Raw genomic sequence first — 22,025 nt, 5'->3', positions numbered from 1 at the left:
CGAAGTCCGCGAAGTTCCAAAGCCTTCAGATAACGAAAAGTTGAATGATGTCTGATATAGTCAAACAAATTAAACTGTTGCCCGATGGCCGGTCATCTGTTGCTTTGGCTTGAGAAGTGACATTTACATCGCAACCGGCACCGTGAAATAAGATTTATATGTACAGAAGTGCTTGGAATATGAATAAACAGCCTAGAAAAGCCGATCATGCTTCGCTGTGCTCGAGTGCCACGGCATTCAATTATTCATATCTCAGTCCGCTTTCGCATCTCATCCAAGTCAGTCGATAAAACAAAACCGCTTACGTTCGGGACGAAAGAAACCAAGTCCAGTATTGTGTAGTGAACAATAGAACGACCTCGAAAATGAGTGAACCAAACGAACAAAGGCTACCGCCGATACCAAAGAATACAATTATTGTTGACTTCAGGTAGTGCAAAATTCGACCTTCGATACGAGAACTTGAAGGGGCAGGGGAACGGGTATAGCGTGATGGATAAGTCGATGCCTTTCACGCAGCCCACCTGGGTTCGATTCCCAACCCCGCACATAGGATCAGAAAACTTTTCTGGTCCGAAGAGGTGAATGACAACAATGTTAAAATCTCTATAATGGAAACAAACAACAACAACTTGAAGGTTTGCTTAAGGAGCAAATGCATTTTGACATTAAACGTGTGCATTTAATTCAATGCAATAAGACCAATAATGTTGTTTACATCCAGTTCTATAAAGAGTTGGATGCAATTCATTTCGCTAAAGACAATAATAATGTGCATTGTGTGGATCATGAAAATATCAAGTACAACATTTCAGTATATATGGAAGATAGTGCTATAGAAGTGCGTGTGCATGATCTTCCCTCAAGCGTCATCGATCCTTATATTCGTAAAACTATGTCCCAATACGGAGAGATTCTTTCTATCGAAAAAGAAAAGTGTAAGAACTTTTTCCCCGGTATTCTAAATGGCGTACGTTTGTTACGCATGCGCTTGAAGAGGCCTATACCTTCTAATGTAACTTTCGGTCAAGATACAAGAATTCCGTGCAAATCACTTGTTACCTATGACAATCAGATGGCCACATGTCAATATTGCCAAAAAACTGTTCACTACGGTAAGCCATGCGATAAAGTGGACAAGTAGACAACTACACTAAAGGACAACGGTGCTTCCTTCACACCAACCCCAAGCAACCCCAGTACACCTGTAACAGCCACCAACAACAGTGAAGTATCCCCTTCAACGAAACCATCCAACGTATCCCCTATAGAACAAAGTACACCAGCTGCAGTTAACTGCAAACAATGTACAACAAGGCGCATCTACAGCAACTAGCAACGAAATCTTCAACAATACCACGGCAATGGATGACGAGACGAACCACGAACAAACTACTCCTCAATCCTCGCAAGAGGGAAATAGAAGCTCCTGTCCCCCTAGAAAAAGGGTGACAACGCGATCCAATACAAAAATTTTTTTAGCTAAAAACTCAGCTCAATCGGTCACGTAAAGCTTGTACGCAAATAGGCCTGAATAAAAATATCTTTTATGAAAAATAAAAAATTATTCATATCTCTATGGTAACCCCTTAACCACCAATATTTTACACGTCGCATCGCATCCATATGATGATCTCAGCTGATGTGTGGTCACAATTGTTTCATTTCGGTGGGATTTGGCATGGTGCCATTGCGGGGAAAGAAGTCTACGAATTAGTATGCCCCGAACAACGTTCAGGTGGTATTCAAGAAATCACACGTAGCAATACGATTGAGATCCACACAATGGAAAACCAGATGTCCAATAACAAGAAAGTCATTGGCGTTTGCTAAAAAATAAGCGTACGTTAATATGTTTTCTTTATGAATTGAACTTACCAAAGAAAAAAGCTTTGATTTGTTAACTAGAATGTTTGGTTGATTTGCACATATTGTTGTTTGACAAATTTTTGATCCAAACACCTTTTCAAGTAAGTAAATGCTGACATAGAATGTTGAATTCATAAGAAAGAAAACGCGTGTAACTTCACGGCGTAAACCGATGTCGTCACATTTCTGGCGAAAGTGTTGTTATACAAATATCATCCCAGTAATCTTTATTAACTAAAAAAATAAACAAAAATAAATAAATCCAATCCACGGGGACGGGTGTAGCGTGATGGGTAAGTCGATGCCTTTCACGCAGCCCGCCTGGGTTCGATTCCCAACCTCGCACATAGGGTCAGAAAGTATTTCTGGCCCGAAGAGGCGAATGACCGTAAGGTTAAAACCTCTATAACCGAAACAAAAAAATCCAGCGAAAAACCATGCGTCTTCATCAAATTATCATCAGACGGGGACGTATGGCATTTAGTTCTTAAATCATGATTTGATGGAGACGCGTGGTTTTTCAATTGATTTTTTTTATGTCTGATATTATACCTGTCCACGTTTTGTTTTTAAATCTGAAAATGATACAGCGTAATATAGTCATGATTGGTTTATTTTTGATGAAAAATTTAAAGTGGTACCAAAATTGTAAGAGCAAAAAACATTTCATATGAAATACATTTTAAAAAATTCTGAATAAAATTAGAAAGGTTACCCAAAATATTCCACATGTTTTTTTTTTGCTAAAGAGGTTTTTGAATAATTTGAATCAAACGAAAATCAGAAGAACCACCCCAACTCGACAAATGTGGCAGTTAAAGGATTAAAATTTTAGGAAAATGATCTCGAATACAAACCATTTTCAACAGCTTATATCAATTTAATTTTTGTTTTTTTATGCCTTTATCCGTCGTTGCTGCGATCACGAAAAACATAAGTATTCCCTTTCTGTTAATTAACAGTTCGGCTGAAAAGTTCGTATCGTTTAATAGAAACACACATTTTTTCGCCAAAATTCGTTTTTATTATTCAACATAATTACCATCAGAGGCGATACAGCGATTATAGCGATCTTCCAACTTTTCGATACCTTTTTTGTAGTACGATTTGTCCTTTGCCTCAAAATAGGCCTCAGTTTCAGCGATTACCTCTTCATTGCTTCTAAATTTTTTACCAGCGAGCATTCTCTTGAGGTCTGAGAACAGGAAAAAGTCACTGGGGGCCAAATCTGGAGAATACGGTGGATGAGGGAGCAATTCGAAGCCCAATTCGTTCAATTTCAGCATGGTTTTCATCGACTTGTGACACGGTGCATTGTCTTGATGAAACAAAACTTTTTTATTCTTCAAATGAGGCCGTTTTTTTAAATTTCGTCCTTCAAACGCTCTAATAACGCTATATAATAGTCACTGTTGATGGTTTTTCCCTTTTCAAGGTAGTCGATGAAAATTATACCATGCGAATCCCAAAATACAGACGCCATAACCTTACCGGCCGATTGTTGAGTCTTTCCACGCTTTGGGTTCGGTTCATCGCGTGCAGTCCACTCAGCTGACTGTCGATTGGACTCCGGAGTGAAGTGATGGAGCCATGTTTCGTCCATTGTTATATATCGACGAAAAAAACGGTTTTATTTCGATATAACAGCTCCCAACACTGCTCAGATTCATCAATTCGTTGTTGTTTTTGATCGATTGTGAGTTCACGCGGCACCCATTTTGCACAAAGCTTTCTCATATCCAAATATTCGTGAATAATATGTCCAACACGTTCCTTTGATATGTTTAGGGTGTCAGCTATCTCGATCAACTTCACTTTACGGTCATTGAAAATCATTTTGTGGATTTTTTTCACGTTTTCATCGGTAACAGCCTCTTTTGGACGTCCACTGCATTCATCGTCTTCGGTGCTCATATGACCAGTACGAAATTTTGCAAACCACTTACGAATTGTTGCTTCGCCCGGTGCAGAGTCTGGATAACACTCATCATGCCATTTTTTGGTATCGGCGGCACTTTTTTTCATCAAAAAGTAGTGTTTCATCAACACACGAAATTCCTTTTTTTCCATTTTTTTCACAATAACAAAAGTAGCTTCACTCAAAATGCAATATCTCACAAACTAATAATCAGACAGCTGTCAAATTTATACACGTATCTTTTGAAGGTTGGTACTAACTAAAAATGGTATGGATTTAATTCTAGTGGCGCCCTCTCATAGAAACGATACGAACTTTTCAGTCGATCTGTTATTAGGCCATTCCAACGATCCCCTTGCCAAATTTTGCATGAAACAAGACTTGGAATTATCGACTTCCGGGCTAGTACTGCGAAATTCATGAACATAATCATTTATGAATTTTTAATAGCCCCATCGTAATCGGAAGCGAAAGTAAACAAAGAGATACTGTCTATTTCTGTTTCTGATTAATTTTAGAGTGTATCCAAGAATTGTTTTATTTTCAATGTTTGTCCGATAAGATGTAGTGTTTTTACCTGATGCAATTTAAAATCAACAAACTACAGTAATCCGTTTTGTTTTTGCAGGATAGGGATTTGCGTCTCTGCCGAAAACAAAAATTTTCTGGTAATATTGTGACGCTTGAATTTTTATCAGTACTTAAAACATTTATATTTGAAGGCAAACTGGAAAATATATATGAAGAGAATAGCAGAAATGGAAACTTGAAAAAAAACTGTTGAGACGGGAATTGAAACCGTTACTTCTCCTGTCCAAGGAAGCCGACTGCACAATTGAAATAATCTGAATGAGAAACATAATTTAGAAATCAGCTACGTTCGAAACGAAGGAATGAAAAATCCCGCGCCCGCTTCTCTTGTAAACGGGATTTTTCATTCCTTCATTTCAAACGTAGATTAAAAAACAGTTTTTGAGATATGGTTACCCAAAGTGAAACATGTCAAACTAGTCAACCTAGTGTGCTCATTAACTAAAGAACTGCTTGACCGAATTAATATTTACATTGTAGCAGATTCTGATAAAGAATAATAACTTCAGGAGATTAGGAAACCCATAGTTTTTAATTCATGCTCGAAATGAAGAATCGAAAAAACCTGTTTACAGGAGAAGCTGAACTTTTTCACAACCAACAAGGATTACGGTGTAAGACTATGATTATTAGAGACAATGAACATAATTCAAGTAATTTATCGCTATCAATTCACACCACATGTTCATTCCGCTATACAGAATATTTCTCAAAGAAATTAAAAATTAGTTTTTAACAAATACTTTACATTGATATCTAGGAATTTAGCTTATTGTGTAGAATAGAATGATAGTTTAACCTCAGCAGTCGGTGTTACCACAAATTACACTATAGAGAGTAATGCGCCGGATCGTTTGAATTGCATAGGCAGTGCAATTGAAGTTCAACAGAGCCTAGAATGGAAAATGCATGGCACATAAATTACCCGAAAAGTTTATGCGGGTGCCATGGGGATTACAACGTGTACATGGCTGTTGGAAATGTGACACATTTCGGGGATGTTATGATTGTTTGGCCGACTAGATAAATGATACTGTTAGTCAGTAATGGTGGTAGGATATGTGGTTTTCAGTGTGTTGTAGTATTTGACAGTGTTGACATAGAATGCTATGACGCGTTGTTCCGATTAATGAAATGATTGGAAAATATCATCTCCTAAATCTACCCTTTGGTTGTTTAAAATCTCTGTTTTTAAAGGCACTAGTTTTTGGGCGGCTGGTCAACTTTCGTTTGATTTTAATATTTTAAATGATACAAAACCTATTATATTGTTGTATTTTAAGGGGTTATACAACTTTTGGCTCGATAAAAGAAGCCCAATCTTTCGATTATTCTAGGAAGTGTGACAATGATTTTATTTCAGCGAATAAAAATGTATCGAAGAACATGCTTTGTCAGATTTGTAAAAAAAATATCATTTAATGAGGGAAATTGTAGACGGCCCCTACCGCAAAACGCTTTTTATTGAATGAGGTGAGCACGATATTCTAAAAACTAATAGAATAATTCCAAATTTTTAGATGTTGTTCCTTATTGTACTGTAGAAATATCAAAACAAGATTCAATTTCAGTATAATTTTGATATGGTTTTCTGATCGGGTTATGTCAGGGACAACAGGAGTAAAGAACAGAATGTGAGCAATAAGGATATATAGACAAACACTTTTGTTATTAACTTCAAACGGGTTCGTTTCGGTCCTAGATATTAGAAACTGAAACTTTGTTTAAGGAACAAATGTACCTCAATCTTATAAAAGGTGCATTTGCTTCAACTGACTAAAATGTGCAGAGTTATCTACATTCAATTGTATAAAGAGCACAATTTACAAGAGACAACAACAATATGCACTTATTTTGCATTCACATCTCATCCGAGACAGTCGATAAAACATAATCGCATACGACCAGGATAACGAAAACAAAGTACAGTGTAGTGTAGTGAAAACTAGGATGGTTCTGAAATTAACAAACCTAACAAAAACAAAATACGCCAGCTCGATAAACTACAATTGTTGTTTTCACACCTCAGGTAGTGTAAAATTCGATTTTCGGTACGAGAGCTTGAAATCTTTTTTTTTTTTGCTAAAATCAATCAAAGCAAATAATGTTAGATACATTCAATGCTTTAAGAAGAAAAACGCAATAGCTCGGGATGGCGGTTCAATGCATAGGGCGCTGGTTTTATTACAAGTCAGTCGTCGTATGTTCGAGCCCCAACCTGGAAGGCTTCTTAGGGTTGTAGCATCAGCCATGTAATGGTTCTGTACGCTAGGAATCGGCAGCGAAGTCTGTTGAAGCAGAAGATCAAATGCCAAAAAAGGAATATAACGCCTAGACAACGCAAATAAACTAGTTAAAAACAACAATAACATGCACTATGCGGATTATGAAAAATATCAAGTACATGTTGTACTGTACAGTTTATATGGAATATAAAGTTAGAGAAGTGCGTTTGCATGATCTTTCATCTTTCGAGCGGTATAGTGGTGACATCATGGAGTAGTACGAAAAGATTCTTTCTAGCGAAAAGTATGAAGGAGTTTTTCCTCTGCATTTTCAATGGCAAACATTTGTTCCGCATGTACTTGAAGTAGCCCATACCAACTTATGTTACTTTCGGTCAGGACACAAGAATTTTATGTAAATCACTTATCACCTACGACTATCAGCTGGCTACTCCAATGTTTCTTATGCATGCAATTAAATAAATTTGTTCCATCTTTTGTGATTTTCAGTTAAGACTCGAGGATTCCATGTTATTTCATGACACGGCTATCAACTGGCCACATAACAACATTACCAAGAACTAGTTTACTACGATACATCTGAACATGAAGTCATTTGCAGTCATTTGAAGCCGTTGTTTCAATTGCAATAGTTTTGAGTCCAACTTTGAAGCTTAAAAACTCATCACCCTGTAATTCCAGAATCGGATAAAATTCATTAATTTTGTAAGGGACCATAAATCCTGTAATTTGAATTTATGGTTTTGAAATTCGATTTGGCCTTTTTTGAGAAAACGGCTGAGCTTTGAGAAACGATTCCATACTGGAACCGGAATTCTAAAATCGCCGAAAGCAGTTAAATCCACCTCAGGAGCTGTATAGTTTACATTTGACTCAAACTGTTTGAAAATCAGTGAGAAATCGTAGTGCGAATTAAATTTTTGGGTACCTTCCGAATCGAAGACTGTATACCGCTAAAACTGAAATAAGTTTATTTGGTTATCGATTTTCCAAATCCGCAAACCTGATAAACCTGATTAATTTAAGTGAAATGAACATTTTTATACTAATCACCCTGTATCCAATAAAACCGGAAGTTGGATCTAACTAAAAAGCAAGATGTTTTATGGGATCTCAAAACTTTTCATTTGAATCTTAGATCGTTCTTAGATTTAATTTAAATCTTAGATCGGTTCAGCCATCTACGAGAAAAATGAGTAACACTATTTTAATTTCGCTTCACATATCATCCTGTAGTTCCGGAACCAGAAGTCGGATCCAAACGTAATTCAGGAACCTTGTTTGGGAGCATACGACTTTTCTTATGAATCTTAGTTTGTAGAGCACGGTTGAGTCATTTCCGAGAAAATTGAGTGAAATCTCACACACATTTGCTGATCTCGATGAACTGATTCGAATGGTATACGGGTGTTATGCTCTTCCAGCATTTATTGCTGTAAGTAGTTTAAATCAATATAACTACGGAATTGCTTTCAACTCGAAAACTGCTGCCATCATCTGATTTACATGTGCCATATTCGAATAATTATGTTGCCAAAAACGAATCGTGCTAAAATCGGTCGGAGACAAAATTTCATGAAAAAGTATGCTGTATACAGTCTTTTTGGTACTTAGAAACAATTGTATAAAGAAATCGTGTTCCACGTTGCTCCCAAACATTACTTTGTCATTCAGCGCTCAAAACTCTTACTGCTGGAATGAGGCGAAAAGTCGCTTACACAATAATATCGATATCTCCTTTAAAAATGGAAGGATTTTAACAATCTATGGCTTGTTGGATAGCTATTACAGTGCCCCAAGTAGCACATGTAACTTGTTCATAAAAAATAAAAACAAAACAGATGCTGCATAATGGTCGCATGACAAACACGACGAAACAAGTCGTATTATGATGGTGACAATGGAGTCAAAACATGTTACGAATTGACATCTCATCATACTAAGTTACAATAAGTTCCAACGTAACTTTTCGGTAATCTAACTCTTACGACGTGTTCGCATTGACTGTTTTCAGTTACCAACTGGTCACCGTAACAAAATGCGACAATGAAAAAGTGACACACTATAAGACAAAGTTAAGTAATGATTTCATATCGGTTACCGTATTCGTTGTGATGCAACAAAGAAATACAAATACAGTGTCGGTTGAAAGCTTCCGTACACTATCCCGGACAATAATATTAAATCAATAAGTAGAATAAGTAGAAAATTTCTTCAGTTTAAAAAATTAAATTAAAGTTAAATCTGCGATTATACGCAAATTTTTTACCGGTACATGAGCGAAGAAAACTTGTGTCGTTTTGGGAAGTACATTCGCACTACCAGAGAGAATATTTCTACACTTTGTCACGGCAGTGTATGCATGGAAAAACTTATGTCAATGGCTACCATTATGACTAGGGAATGAAATATCTATTGAATTTGAAAAAAAGTGCAATTTTTAATTATTGCGATTGGTCAACTGTTTTAACTTTGATATATGAAAAACTAATATTAATCACAAAAAAGCTCTAACTGAACACATTTTGAAATTTTAGGTGTAAATTTCATATGACGGGAATAAATATATGAATATTATTTTGTATGTCGATGTTCAGAAAACCCAAAATATCGAAGGCGCACACGTTTTCAATAAGTATAATGATCAACTTCACCATAAATATCGAATAGCACTCAGATTTTGAGTAGATATAGTGAGTTTAAAGAATATTGAATTCTATATTTTAGCTCTCATTATCTGATGCCAATTTTTGATCGTAAATGTTGAATGGGAAAAACATCAACAAATTGTAACTTGACACAAACTTATATTTTCTCTTTCATTGTGACTGATGTGCACGCTGAATCAAATCAAATATTCTTTACTAAGAAGTTGTTTGGCAACACTTCGTAAGTCGCACAAGCTCCGCCTCTTACGCTTTTCAGGTTGCATAGCAGTTACAATGTACGTTGCAAAGTCTTTTACTTGTTCCATGATTTTGTGTCATATAAGTTACTGTCATTGAAGTGTAATAACGAGTGCTACTTGGGGCGGAATCTAAGTCCAAAATAATATTCTGTTTTCAAGGTCAATTGCGATAGATTATGTCAAAAAAAATTTGACATAATACTTCGCTTAACTAAAAAAGTAAACATTCGATCTGAAAACCATTTAATAGCGTTCAGAATGACGGGGAGACCTTTCATTTGTGACTAGTTTGATCAAAATCAGTCCAGTCATATCTGAGATCTCGATCTCTTTGTTGACAACACACATACAGACACACACACACATACAAACGGGCATTTGCACAGTGCTTGGTTTAAGAAAAGCAACAAATCAGATATAACAAATTACCGTGGAATACCCTCCCTATGTGTTGTTTCCAAGTTATTTGAAATCATTGTTCTCGACTTCATAACTCATAAGTGCAACGCCTTTAAATGCTCCGTCATATCATTTTCCCGCAGCACTCAGTAATACGATATGACTACAATCTTTCGCAAAATGTTCTTAAACGTGAATCTTTCGTGAAAGACTTAGGAATAATTCTTGATCATACTGATCGATCGAAACTCTTCATTAGGTTTGCTCTCCAAAATCTACAATGGAGAGACCAATTAAACCTTCCAAATTATAATGATCGTTGCCAACTTATCGAACTGGATCCGCTGTGTATTCGTAGAAACGTCTACAAGGCTGTTTTCATCGCTGGTTTAATACAATCACAAATTGATTTCCCTGATCTCCTACGATTGGTCAATTTTGACATCCATCGTCGCAATCTTCGTTCACATCTAGTTCTACGAATCCCTTGTGCTAGAACTAACTACGGATATGATGAACCGTTTCTCAGTATGTGTCGTTTATTTAACAGTTACTCGCAGGTCTTTGATTTTCATCTTTCGCGTAATGCGATAAAACGCTTACTCAATGATTCCTTAACTATCCAGTAAATAAATGTTCACCATCTTCATTGGAAACCAATCAGATTCGCCGAAACTAACCCGTTCGTCCTCTCTCCCTCTTTTTTTCTCCGTCTTCCACCATCTTTTTGATCACTAATTAGATCTACATGCCGGTTCTAACCCCGTCGTTCGTCCACGTTCACTCACTGGTCCCTCAACTAACCTTTTTCTTCCATCTTTATATCCACCTTTCTCTTCTATCTCGCCTTTTCAAGTAAGCTGCTCTGTAATGCTGTAATACTGTGTCATCAACTAGTTATAGGGTTAGTGGTTTAGCTTTTATTGCTAGTTTTAATTGTTAGTTTTAAACATAAATGTATCCGTTGGATCATTGTAATCTGTTGATACAAAAGATGAGGAGGTTTTATGCCTGCTGGAGAGAGACAAATTCGATGTTAAAAAAAATAAATTTCGAGATGACACTAAATCTCGACGTTTCATGCAATTCTAAGACTTTTGGCATCAAAAAATTTTTGATTTCGAAAATTTCAATTTTCGATTTCGGAATTTTTCATTTCGCAATAGAGTAAATTTATGTTTAATTTCTTATTGTAAATCCTTAACTATGTTTTTCATTCTTCAACCGAATGAGCAGTTGAAGATTGTCATCGATGATAGGAGAATTTAATTTAGTTTGAGCTTTGGGAACTGAAAGATTTCTAGCTTCAATAAAGTAATTATTCAAATTATCAATTGCTGTGTCGATGTCCGCAGAATTTTCTAAAATAGTTTCATGATCCACATGATTTTCAATGTGAGATCTGTAATCCAACCAATTAGCTCTATGATAGTTGAATATAGAACTAATTGGATTAATTAAAGCTTCGTTGGAAAATCTGAATGTTACTGGAAGATGATCTGAGTCAAAGTCAGCATGTGTAATCGGTTCACTACAAATGTGACTTTGATCTGTTAGAACCAGATCAATTGTAGATGGGTTTTTCACGGAAGAGAAACAAGTCGGATTACTGGGATGAAGAACTGTGAAGTGTTTTGATTATTTACATAAGAAAAATTAAGAGGTATTTGTCTACCTGTTACCAAAACGTAACTGTCATTATAAGAAGATGTTGACGAGGTCGATCTTCCTGCCAATTAATTGTTTTCGTTAGAAGACGAATTGGAAGGCGTACCTGGTTTTTGTTTTAAATTCGAAGAAATAAGTGCCTTAGAAGAATTAGGCGTGACATTTGTAACGTTTTTTTTATTTTCAAGACAGGACATTTCAAACAATTTGATTTATGATTTCCATCGCAATTTGAACATGAAAATTTATCAGTGGTTTCATTCGTTGGACAAACGTCTTTCGAATGCGATTTACCACAATTCAAACACCGTATATCCATATGACAATTTTTGGTTCCATGACCGAAGCCTTGGCAACGACGACATTACGTTAAGTTTGCAATACGATTATGCCGTTTATAATGTTCCCAATGAATTTTAATGTGGGAAATGAAACGTACTTTTTCTAAAGTTTTGAAATTGTTTACATCACTTCGATTGAAGTGTATTAGGTAAAGTTCATGGGAAATTCCAGAGCGTGGTTTAGAAGTACCATTCGCTCTTTTTTTCATAACTATTACTTGGGAAGGGGCAAAACCAAGCAATTCTTTTAGTTTATTTTTAATTTTGTCAGTACTTTGATCATTTGATAAGCCTTTCAAGACAATCTTGAAGGGTCTGTCTGATTTTATATCATATGAATAAAATTTATTAGGTTTCTCGGACAAATATCGGATAAGACGTTCGTAATCTTCCAATCCATCAACCAAGACTTGACATTCTCCTCTTCGTCCGATTTGAAATGAGACTTTTACTTCCGGGAGAAAAGTAGAGAGCTCAATCCGGAATGCTTTGAAGTCGGAAATCATCACCGTCACTGGTGGCATAGATTGATGTTTCTTCCCAGAACGACAATCGTCCATTTTGGGAATTTTTGAAGAATTTTCTTCTATGTCGCTACAATCGGATACAGGAAGAATCTTGTAAATATTGTTAGACGGCATAGAATCAACGGAAAGGAAATCCGTTGTCTTTTATTTTTACATTCAGATTCTATAAGATCGTGAATGTTATTAGAAAAACGGATTGTGATTTATGCCGTATTTAATCATTTTTAGCCCTAGGCTTGTTGTTCTTCCGGTTGAACGCAGGCATTTTTGAAATGAATGAAATTTGAAATTAAATTAACTAGGCTAAATTGGTCTTCGATTAGACTCCTAGTTTGAAAAAGTCTTGATAAAGACTGATTTTGTGGTAGTCTTAATAAAGACTGATTAGTTCGAAGTATAGTTCTTTGAATAGCTAGCCTTAAAAAAGGCTGATTAATTTCTTAGTCTTGAAGAAGACTGATTATATTAGAATATCACTCTTTGTATAGCCTGGAGAAAGGCTGACTAATTGTAATTGTTAATTTAGGTAGCCTTGAAAAAGACTGAAACCTTGAATCAATGAAACTCTAAGTAGCCAGAAAAAAATCCAGGAGCCAAGAGCTATAAGCGTGCTATGTGAACGACTGTTCAACACCGACTGCTTTTTAGCCTTTTGAAGGATTGTTCTGCTTTAACATTTCTCGTGAGTTTTTTTTTCAAATAAACTTGTTAATATATCCAATTTCACTTTTGTTTTCTTTGTGCTGTCCTTCAGAAACGGTGGTATTAGAAAAATAGGGACAAATTTTCTGATTTTAGTCACAAAATTAGTTGTCAATGAGAATTTCGTGTTGGATTGAATTATTGCTGATTTGTGTCCAGAATATTCGCCAACTAAACACATTCTCTAAAAATAAGAGTTTTTTTTTCAGCAAAGTTTTTAACTAATTTAATAGTTATTTTGGAAATTTTGTTGTTAAAATCAACTAATTCAAAAACAGTAATACGAATTAGGCGCAGAGCTAATTTTGGTCGTTCTGTGCAGAAATTGTCTAATCGGAAATAAATATTCTGTAGCAAATGTAGTACTCAATTTCAACATAGGAAAGCATAAAGGATGATTTCAGTATAAGTCATTAACGATTTTACTTTCCACACTCTTTGGTAAAATTTTTGTTTTTCTTCTTGATACAATCGGAAAAACATCTGCCTCTTATTCGCCTGATTTGAAGTGGAAATGAATCAAATTCATGTGGAAAATTAATAAAAAGAGTTCGAATAGCGCTTCATTACTGTAACTTTGCGTTCGTTTATCAAAAACTACTTGATACTGCACAAAGCCTGTCTGCACATTTTCAAGTTAATTAAAAGTAAAAGAATCCATCCGGTATTGGCACTTCCCCGATGCACCGACAAGCAGTGCTCAACCATTTTCCCTTTCAATAATGCGTGCCGAGTTAGATTGGATAATGTCCTTACATGCAACCCGGGCAACTCCGTGCAGCAGAAATTGCATGGAAACTGTATATAGTTTGCCAACCATCGACAATCTCGTAAGTTTTCTGTACCACCCAGCGCCGCCCGAACAATGCAACGCGGACCACAAGCATTTCCAGCATTTCCACAGGTGAAGCGTTAGGAATAGCAGTGCGGTCGTCGAGTGGCAAGCAGCAGATTGCAAAAACATAAACGATACAACTTCTAATTGGATAGACTTCATCGAGAATATAAGAAGCAAAGTTGGAGATGAAAACTTTTCTCTTAGCATACGAACAGCAACGAAGGAAGGGTAACCTCGGACGTCTTTTCGGGCCATTCCAAGCCATCCCAGCGTGTTGAACTCTAACAATCTTTTAATCTAATAACAGGAAAAGGAGAAACTCTCACATTTCAGCATTTGGAACATAGGCTTGTAACCGTTAGGGCTTCTGATCACGTATGGGCTAACTTTACCAAATGTATGTCTGGGTGGCCATGAGAAGTGGTGAGCGTGGAAGTACACGATTTCGTAATGTAACGCAACTGATTAAATTTTCATGCAACGCAAAGCCACAGCCATAACATATGAACAAACTATTCCATTTTGCTGTTCTTCACAAATAGAGCATCGGTTGTTCGTTTCAATTATTTTGCGTATAAAAAATAAATATTCTCTCACTTCACGAGGAGATAATGCTTTCAAATTAACTCACCAACAACTTGCAGGTATCCAACCTGGCTGATCATGGGATTCGTGTTGACTTGGCACATGTAATAGCCCCGGTCATCCTGCTGGGCCTGATTTACGTGCAACAGCCACGTATTGGAGTTGTCGTAAGTCACACTGTACCGTGGAATTCGCGAAATTACATGCCTGTGAATCGTCAGTATCATCTGTCGGTCTATGTGGATCCAGGCAACCTATAGTAGAGATAGACATGAAAGTAGTATTAGTTGTAGTTTAGTTTGCTAACGTGAGAATAATAATGAAGCTGCTGAATGTATTTAATTTTGTGTAGAGTAAAAAAATATGTTCTCTCTACAACATTGGTATCTGAGTGCCCGAAGAAAGGAAGGAAGGAAGGAAGGAAGGAAGGAAGGAAGGAAGGAAGGAAGGAAGGAAGGAAGGAAGGAAGGAAGGAAGGGAGGAAGGGATCGTAAAATTGGTCCAATGGAAAGTAATATGGTATGTAAAGTTGTGCAATAGTTCAAGAATCGGCAAGACCCAAAGCGAAATGAAAAAGTAAAAAGTCACTACGAAAATTCGTAATCTTTACAAATCATGCTGCATCGTGATGGATGACGAACCATGGTTGATTGCCGTAAATCTCATGGGCAAGTATAAGTTCGTTGTTTCGTAGGATATTCGAAACAAGAAATTATCAAGATTTGCAAATTATTTCCTGATCTGACAGGCGATTTGCGGATGTGGTGGGATAAGTGCGCCCTTCATTACGTGCGGAACAATCTTTTTCTGTACCATTTAATTCCACTATTTCACTGTCACGTTATTACACTTTCACAATGTCACTATACTTTAATGAAGCATAACAAACGTTACAATACAGATACGCGTATTTCGGAATGTTACTTACATCCTTCTTCAGTGTAAGTGGTTTTATAAGTTTGTTTGAAAGAATGCTGTAATGCTGCTCCTTTTATACGAAATGTCTTATTGTCAACGGGTAAAAACGGGAAGAAATAGGTAGTAACAGACGGGTAGGACGGTAGTTTGATTGTCAGCGGAGGGCAACAAACTGAAGAAGTGGGATATTAAGAGATTAAGTATTACCTAAATCTATTTGTATCTTATGTGTCGGTAATAGCTTGAATAGCCAGGAGGGCTTATTTCCTTGGTCACGATTCAATAAAGAAATGGAGTTATTTTTGAAGATTTCTAAACTTTCAGCTGTGTCTAATTTCCATGGGTTGGAAATTTGTCTTATGATTTTTATGTCGTTGGTAGTGAGTTCATGATCTTCAGAAAAGGCATGTTCAGCTACTTTTGACTTGAAATGATGTGGTAGTCCTATCTCTAATTCTTTAGATGCTTTCGCTATTTCAGCGACGTGCTCTTTGAAACGGATGTCTAGAGTTCTCTTTGTTTGTCCAATATATATTTTATCACAATGAGAACACGAGATTTTGTATACCCCAGATTTTTTCAAATTATCCGTAGGATCTTTTGTAGAACCTAGTAAATTTTTCAATTGACAGTTCATGCTGCTGAATACTAAATCCAAACCAAATTTATTTAGTTTTGATTTCAAAGGATGTGCACTGTTTGGATTGAAGTCTACCGATATTCTTTTTAAATTTTCCGATGGGGGAGACAGAGTTGTAAGTGATTGTTTTTTCAACAATCATAATTTTTTGTCGAGGATTGTTTGAATTGAACGCTCCGGATATCCATTGAGCTTTCCAATTTCGAAAATAAAGTTTTTCTCTTTTATTGCAGCATCTCTCTTAAGGGGTAAGGTCAGCATTCTGTGAATCATATGGTGGAAAGCTGCCATTTTGTGTTGGTGGGAATGATTAGAAGTATTTGGTATGACCCGATCTGTGTTGGTTGGCTTCCTGTATATCTCGAAATTTAAGGTTTTTGCCTCTCTGATAATGAGGATATCTAAGAAAGGTAAACTGTTGTCTTTCTCCTCCTCATAGGTGAATTTAATGTTTTTATGTAAGTTATTAATCATTTGTAAGAAAGTTGATAAATCATTGCGTTTGATGATACAGAATATATCATCAACGTATCTCCACCAGCGATTAGGTAATAATCCCTGGTTTTTCAAAAGTTCTTCAAGATTTGCCATAAACAATTCGCATAAAAACGGGGAGAGCGGATTACCCATTGGTGCCCCTTGTAACTGTTTATAAAATCCGCCTCTGAATTTGAAATAATTTACATCCATACAAAGCCGAGTTAGGCTCAGATATGACCTTACTTTGCTTTTCCATAAATTGTTACTATGTTGTTGAAGTAACCAATCTTCTAATAGATTAATTGAGTCTTTCACCGGGACACTTGGGAATAAGGCGGTTACATCGAATGACACCATTATTTCGTCTTCTTCGATTTCACCAGAGTTTTGAAGTTGACTCGTAAATTCTTGTGTGTTGGGGACTGATCTACTGAAAAATTTTTTTGGCATAGAATGGAATTCTTTTACTAGCCATTTGGCGATTTTTTGGGTAGGGGCTCCCACTGAAGAAATAATTTCCCATATTTCGTTACCAGGTTTGTGAACCTTTGGTAGTCCTTTGATTTTGGGTAAAGAAGGGTTAGGAACTTTGAGGTGATTGAGGTTGATATCGAAGTTTGGATTACATTCAAGAAGAGTTTTATCCACTTTTTTGATAATTTCAGGAAGGGGATCGGTTCTTTGTTTCCTATAAGGACCGTCATTAATTTTTTGGGTTATCAAGTCGTCATAATCTTGTTTGTCCATAATAACTACTTTATTTCCCTTGTCAGCCTTTACATAAAAAACAGGCTTTTCTCGCAATTGTTTCACTAGTTCTTTTTCATCAATGGTTTGCTGATTATTCAAGGAAGTACTTTTAATGACGTCAGCTACGATAGTTGTGGCGTCATTAATTTGAGGAAACGAAAGATAACAGTTATTTAAACCTGTTTCTATGTCTATAATAACTTGTTCAAGATTTACTTTTGAAGAAATTGCATAATTTAAACCAAGATTTAGAAGATTAGTTTGTTCATTGGTAAAATTTTGAGATGAACGATTTACAAGAAAATCCTCCAAAAATTGTACTGGAGGTTTTGGGGGACGGTCTGAAAGATTTTTGGAACGTAAATTTTCGAATTTCTTATGAAGAAGAATTCGTTTGCGTTCAGATTCACAATGTTCTGCAATTTTTACTTTGTTTAGAAAAGTTTCAAAGCCTTGGGAATATTGTTTCGCTAGTTTCAAGTGAAGGTTATAGCATTCCAAAGTTTTTATGCTCTGAATGCTATACAATTTTTTAACCTTCTCTTTCAAAATTTCGTGTTGAATTTTAATTACAATTTTTCTAGAAAAAGATCTCCCACCCTTTACCTTACAGCATGTGGGAATTAATCCAAATCTACTGCATTTTTTTCAAAAACGCAATATCTTTGGATATTCCCACAATTTTCTTTCTTAACTTAATAAACCTGTTTGGCTCACTTGGCTTGGTAACCATTGTCACTATTTTTTACCTGGAGCTGTTAGTGGAATGTATTCAACAGTTTCACTTTTTCTGTACCATTTAATTCCTCTATTTCACTGTCACGTTATTACACTTTCACAAAGTCACTATACTTTAATGAAGCATAACAAACGTTACAATACAGATACGCGTATTTCGGAATGTTACTTACATCCTTCTTCAGTGTATCGGTTTTATAAGTTTGTTTGAAAGAATGCTGTAATGCTGCTCCTTTTATACGAAATGTCTTATTGTCAACGGGTAAAAACGGGAAGAAATAGGTAGTAACAGACGGGTAGGACGGTAGTTTGATTGTCAGCGGAGGGCAACAAACTGAAAAAGTGGGATATTAAGTAAAGGATCAACTATGTGGTGGCCAGATCTAACATCCTGCCACTATCCTCGAAACGTGTTAAGACGTGCTAACGGAGTGAATTTTATGCCAAAAGATGTGAGTCCGCCTAATTCACCGGATTTTCGTCCAATTGCCAAATTCGAGATGTTTTCGTCAGCATATCTTATAGGAAAAACCCGGGAAATTTTACGAATTAAATATTGTTTTGTATTATATTCGAAATACCCCTTTCGGAGAGATGACCCGTACTCCCTCACCGGACATCAACTGCTTTGTTAAATTTCGGACACTTTTCTTTCAGTGTAGATTTTGAATTCTTTCACGGGTCCCTGAAACGTTTCACTTTCATGACAGCAAGAAATTCTCCAATTTATTTCGTGGTACAACATGTGTAAATTATTGTTACATTTAGAAAAATGACGTGGAACCAAGTGGAAGTGCACCGACGCATTTTGTTCGAACGGTAGCAAAATCCACTTTTATCGATATGAGATCTTGCCATGAAACTTAAACCACCGAATAGTACCGAATAGCCATGAGAGAAATGGCGATCTTTCGATGCGAAACGTGGCTCGCAAAATTGAGAAGTTAAAATCGCATGTAGAAAAAGTGTGGCAGATGTAAGGATTGAGAGCGCACAAAGTATAAAGGGTGCACAATTGCGATGACAAGCAAAATTTCATACGACTAACAGAAGGCCTCCCAACCCCTGGTGGGACAAAGAGTGCTCAGAGGCTAAACTCGCAAAACAAAATGCTTGCAAGACGTTTCTAAAACGGGGAGGAGGAACTCCTCAGAATTTTGAAAAACTTATGGTTTTAGAAACCAAGTACAAGAGCATACTTCGAGCCAAAAAATGTAGCTATTGGAGACATTTTGTCGAAGGTTTGTCAAGAGATACCTCAATGAGCACTCTTTGGAACACGGCCAGACGAATGAGGAATCGTACCGTGGGCAATGAGAGTGATGAATACTCGAACCGATGGATATTTGACTTTGCTAGGAAAGTTTGCCCAGATTCTGTTCCTACGCAGAGCATTATACGGGAATCTCCTCCAAATAATGGTTTTATTAATAACCCATTTTCAATTATGGAATTTTCTATAGCACTCTTGTCTTGTAACAATAACGCTCCAGGGTTGGACAGAATTAAATTCAACTTGGTGAAGAATCTGCCCAACCTCGCAAAAAGACGTTTGTTGGAATTGTTCAACAAGTTTCTTGAGCAAAATATTGTTCCACCTGACTGGAGACAAGTGAAAGTTATCGCCATTCAAAAACCGGGGAAACCAGCTTCCAATCACAACTCATATAGACCCATTGCGATGTTGTCCTGCATCAGAAAATTGTTCGAAAAAATTATTCTACGACGTCTCGACACTTGGGTCGAGACGAACGGTTTGTTGTCAGATACTCAGTTTGGCTTCCGTAGAAATAAAGGGACGAATGATTGCCTTGCATTACTTTCGTCTGACATCCAAATTGCCTTCGCTCAAAAGCAACAAATGGCATCTGTATTTTTAGTCATTAAAGGAGCATTTGATTCAGTTTCCATTGATGTTCTTTCAGACAAGCTTCACCAAAATGGACTCCCAGCGGTTATAAATAATTATTTGCACAACCTTTTGTCAGAGAAACACATGCATTTTTCACATGGCGATTTGGCAACACTCAGAAATAGTTACATGGGTCTCCCGCAAGGCTCATGCCTCAGTCCGCTCCTCTATAATTTTTACGTAAATGACATTGACAGCTGTCTAGTAACCCCATGTACACTAAGACAATTGGCAGATGATGGCGTGGTTTCAGTTACTGGACCCAAAGCTATTGATCTGCATAAACCATTGCAAGATACTTTAGATAACTTGTCCGATTGGGCTGTTCATCTTGGTATCGAATTCTCTGCGGAGAAAACAGAGTTAGTCGTCTTTTCAAGAAAGCATGATCCCGCGCAGCTTCAGCTCCATATGATGGGAAGAATGATCCAACAGGTTTTAACTTTTAAATACCTCGGGGTGTGGTTCGATTCCAAATGCACGTGGGGAGGACACATTAGGTTTCTGATAACAAAATGCCAACAAAGAGTAAATTTTCTTCGAACAATAACAGGATCTTGGTGGGGTGCTCATCCGGAAGATCTAATAAAATTGTATCAGACAACGATACTTTCAGTGATGGAATATGGATGCGTTTGCTTTCGTTCCGCTGCAAACTCTCATATTATCAAACTGGAGCGAATTCAGTATCGTTGTTTGCGAATTGCCTTAGGGTGCATGCATTCGACACATACAATGAGTCTTGAAGTTCTGGCGGGAGTTCTTCCATTAAAAGATCGATTTTGGGAGCTTTCATCACGCCTGCTAATAAGATGTGAGGTGCTGAATCCCATGGTAATTAATAATTTCGAACGACTAGTCGAGCTTCGATCTCAAACAAAATTCATGACAGTATATTTTAACCATATGTCACAGGAAATCAACCCTTCAAGATATATTCCTATCCGTGTCAGCCTCCTAAATGTCCCTGACTCAACTTTATTTTTCGATACATCCATGCAGCGCGAAGTGCGTGGAATCCCGGATCATCTACGTTCGACGGAAATCCCAAAAATATTTTCAAGTAAGTTCAGGCATATTGACTCTGAGAATATGTTTTACACGGACGGATCGCGAATTGAAGAAGCGACAGGGTTTGGTATGTTCAACAATAATGTTTCGGCCTCATTTAGGCTTCAAGAACCTGCATCTGTTTATATAGCAGAGCTAGCAGCAGTTCAATATAGTTTGAGTGTAATCGTCACATTAATTCCAAACCATTATTTCCTCTTCACAGATAGTCTGAGTGCAATTGAAGCCATTCGCTCAAACATGACTGGCAAGACTGAACCGTTTTTCCTGGGCAAAATAAAACAGTGCCTGAACGACATATTGAACAATAATTATCTAATCACTATAGTCTGGGTCCCGGCTCATTGCTCCATTCCTGGCAATGAAAGAGCCGATATTTTAGCCAAACGTGGTGCTATTGAGGGTGAAATTTATGAGAGACCAATTGCTTTCAACGAATTCTATAGCTCGTCTCGCCAAAGAACACTTGCCAGCTGGCAAGCTTCTTGGGATAAAGATGATCTGGGTCGGTGGATGCACTCAATTATTCCGAAAATATCGACAAAGGCATGGTTCAGGGGACTGGATGTGAGTAGAGATTTCATTCGTGTGATGTCTAGACTCATGTCCAATCACTACACGTTAGATGCACATCTCCTTCGAATTGGGCTCTCCGAGACTAATCATTGTGCTTGTGGCGAAGGTTATCGAGATATTGATCATGTCGTTTGGACATGCGTGGAGTATCGTGATGTCAGATCTCAACTAATAAATTCTTTGCGTACCCAAGGTAGACTATCCAATATCCCAGTTCGAGACATTCTTGCTTGTCGTGACCTTTCATACATGAAACTTATTTATCATTTCATAAAGAAAACTGGAGTTTCAATTTAATAAAGGCCCCTTTCAAGACTTAGTTCTGATCCCAGCTGCGTCCATGAGTTC

At 36.9% G+C, this 22,025-nt stretch overlaps 1 protein-coding gene across 1 annotated transcript in view; it reads right to left on the bottom strand.

Annotated features, from left to right (window-relative positions):
* The window catches only part of LOC131439181 (lachesin), a 323,974-nt gene that overhangs the window by 49,875 nt on the left and 252,074 nt on the right, over window positions 1–22,025 (bottom strand). The window contains exon 4 of the mRNA XM_058609901.1: window positions 14,639–14,846. Coding sequence (XP_058465884.1) covers window positions 14,639–14,846 — 208 coding nt within the window. The remainder of the gene's footprint in view (window positions 1–14,638; window positions 14,847–22,025) is intronic.

This window comes from Malaya genurostris, chromosome 3 (assembly GCF_030247185.1).
Source record: "Malaya genurostris strain Urasoe2022 chromosome 3, Malgen_1.1, whole genome shotgun sequence".
NCBI lineage: Eukaryota > Metazoa > Arthropoda > Insecta > Diptera > Culicidae > Malaya > Malaya genurostris.
Note: the sequence above shows the minus strand (reverse complement) of the source record. Positions and strands in the feature narration are given on the sequence as shown.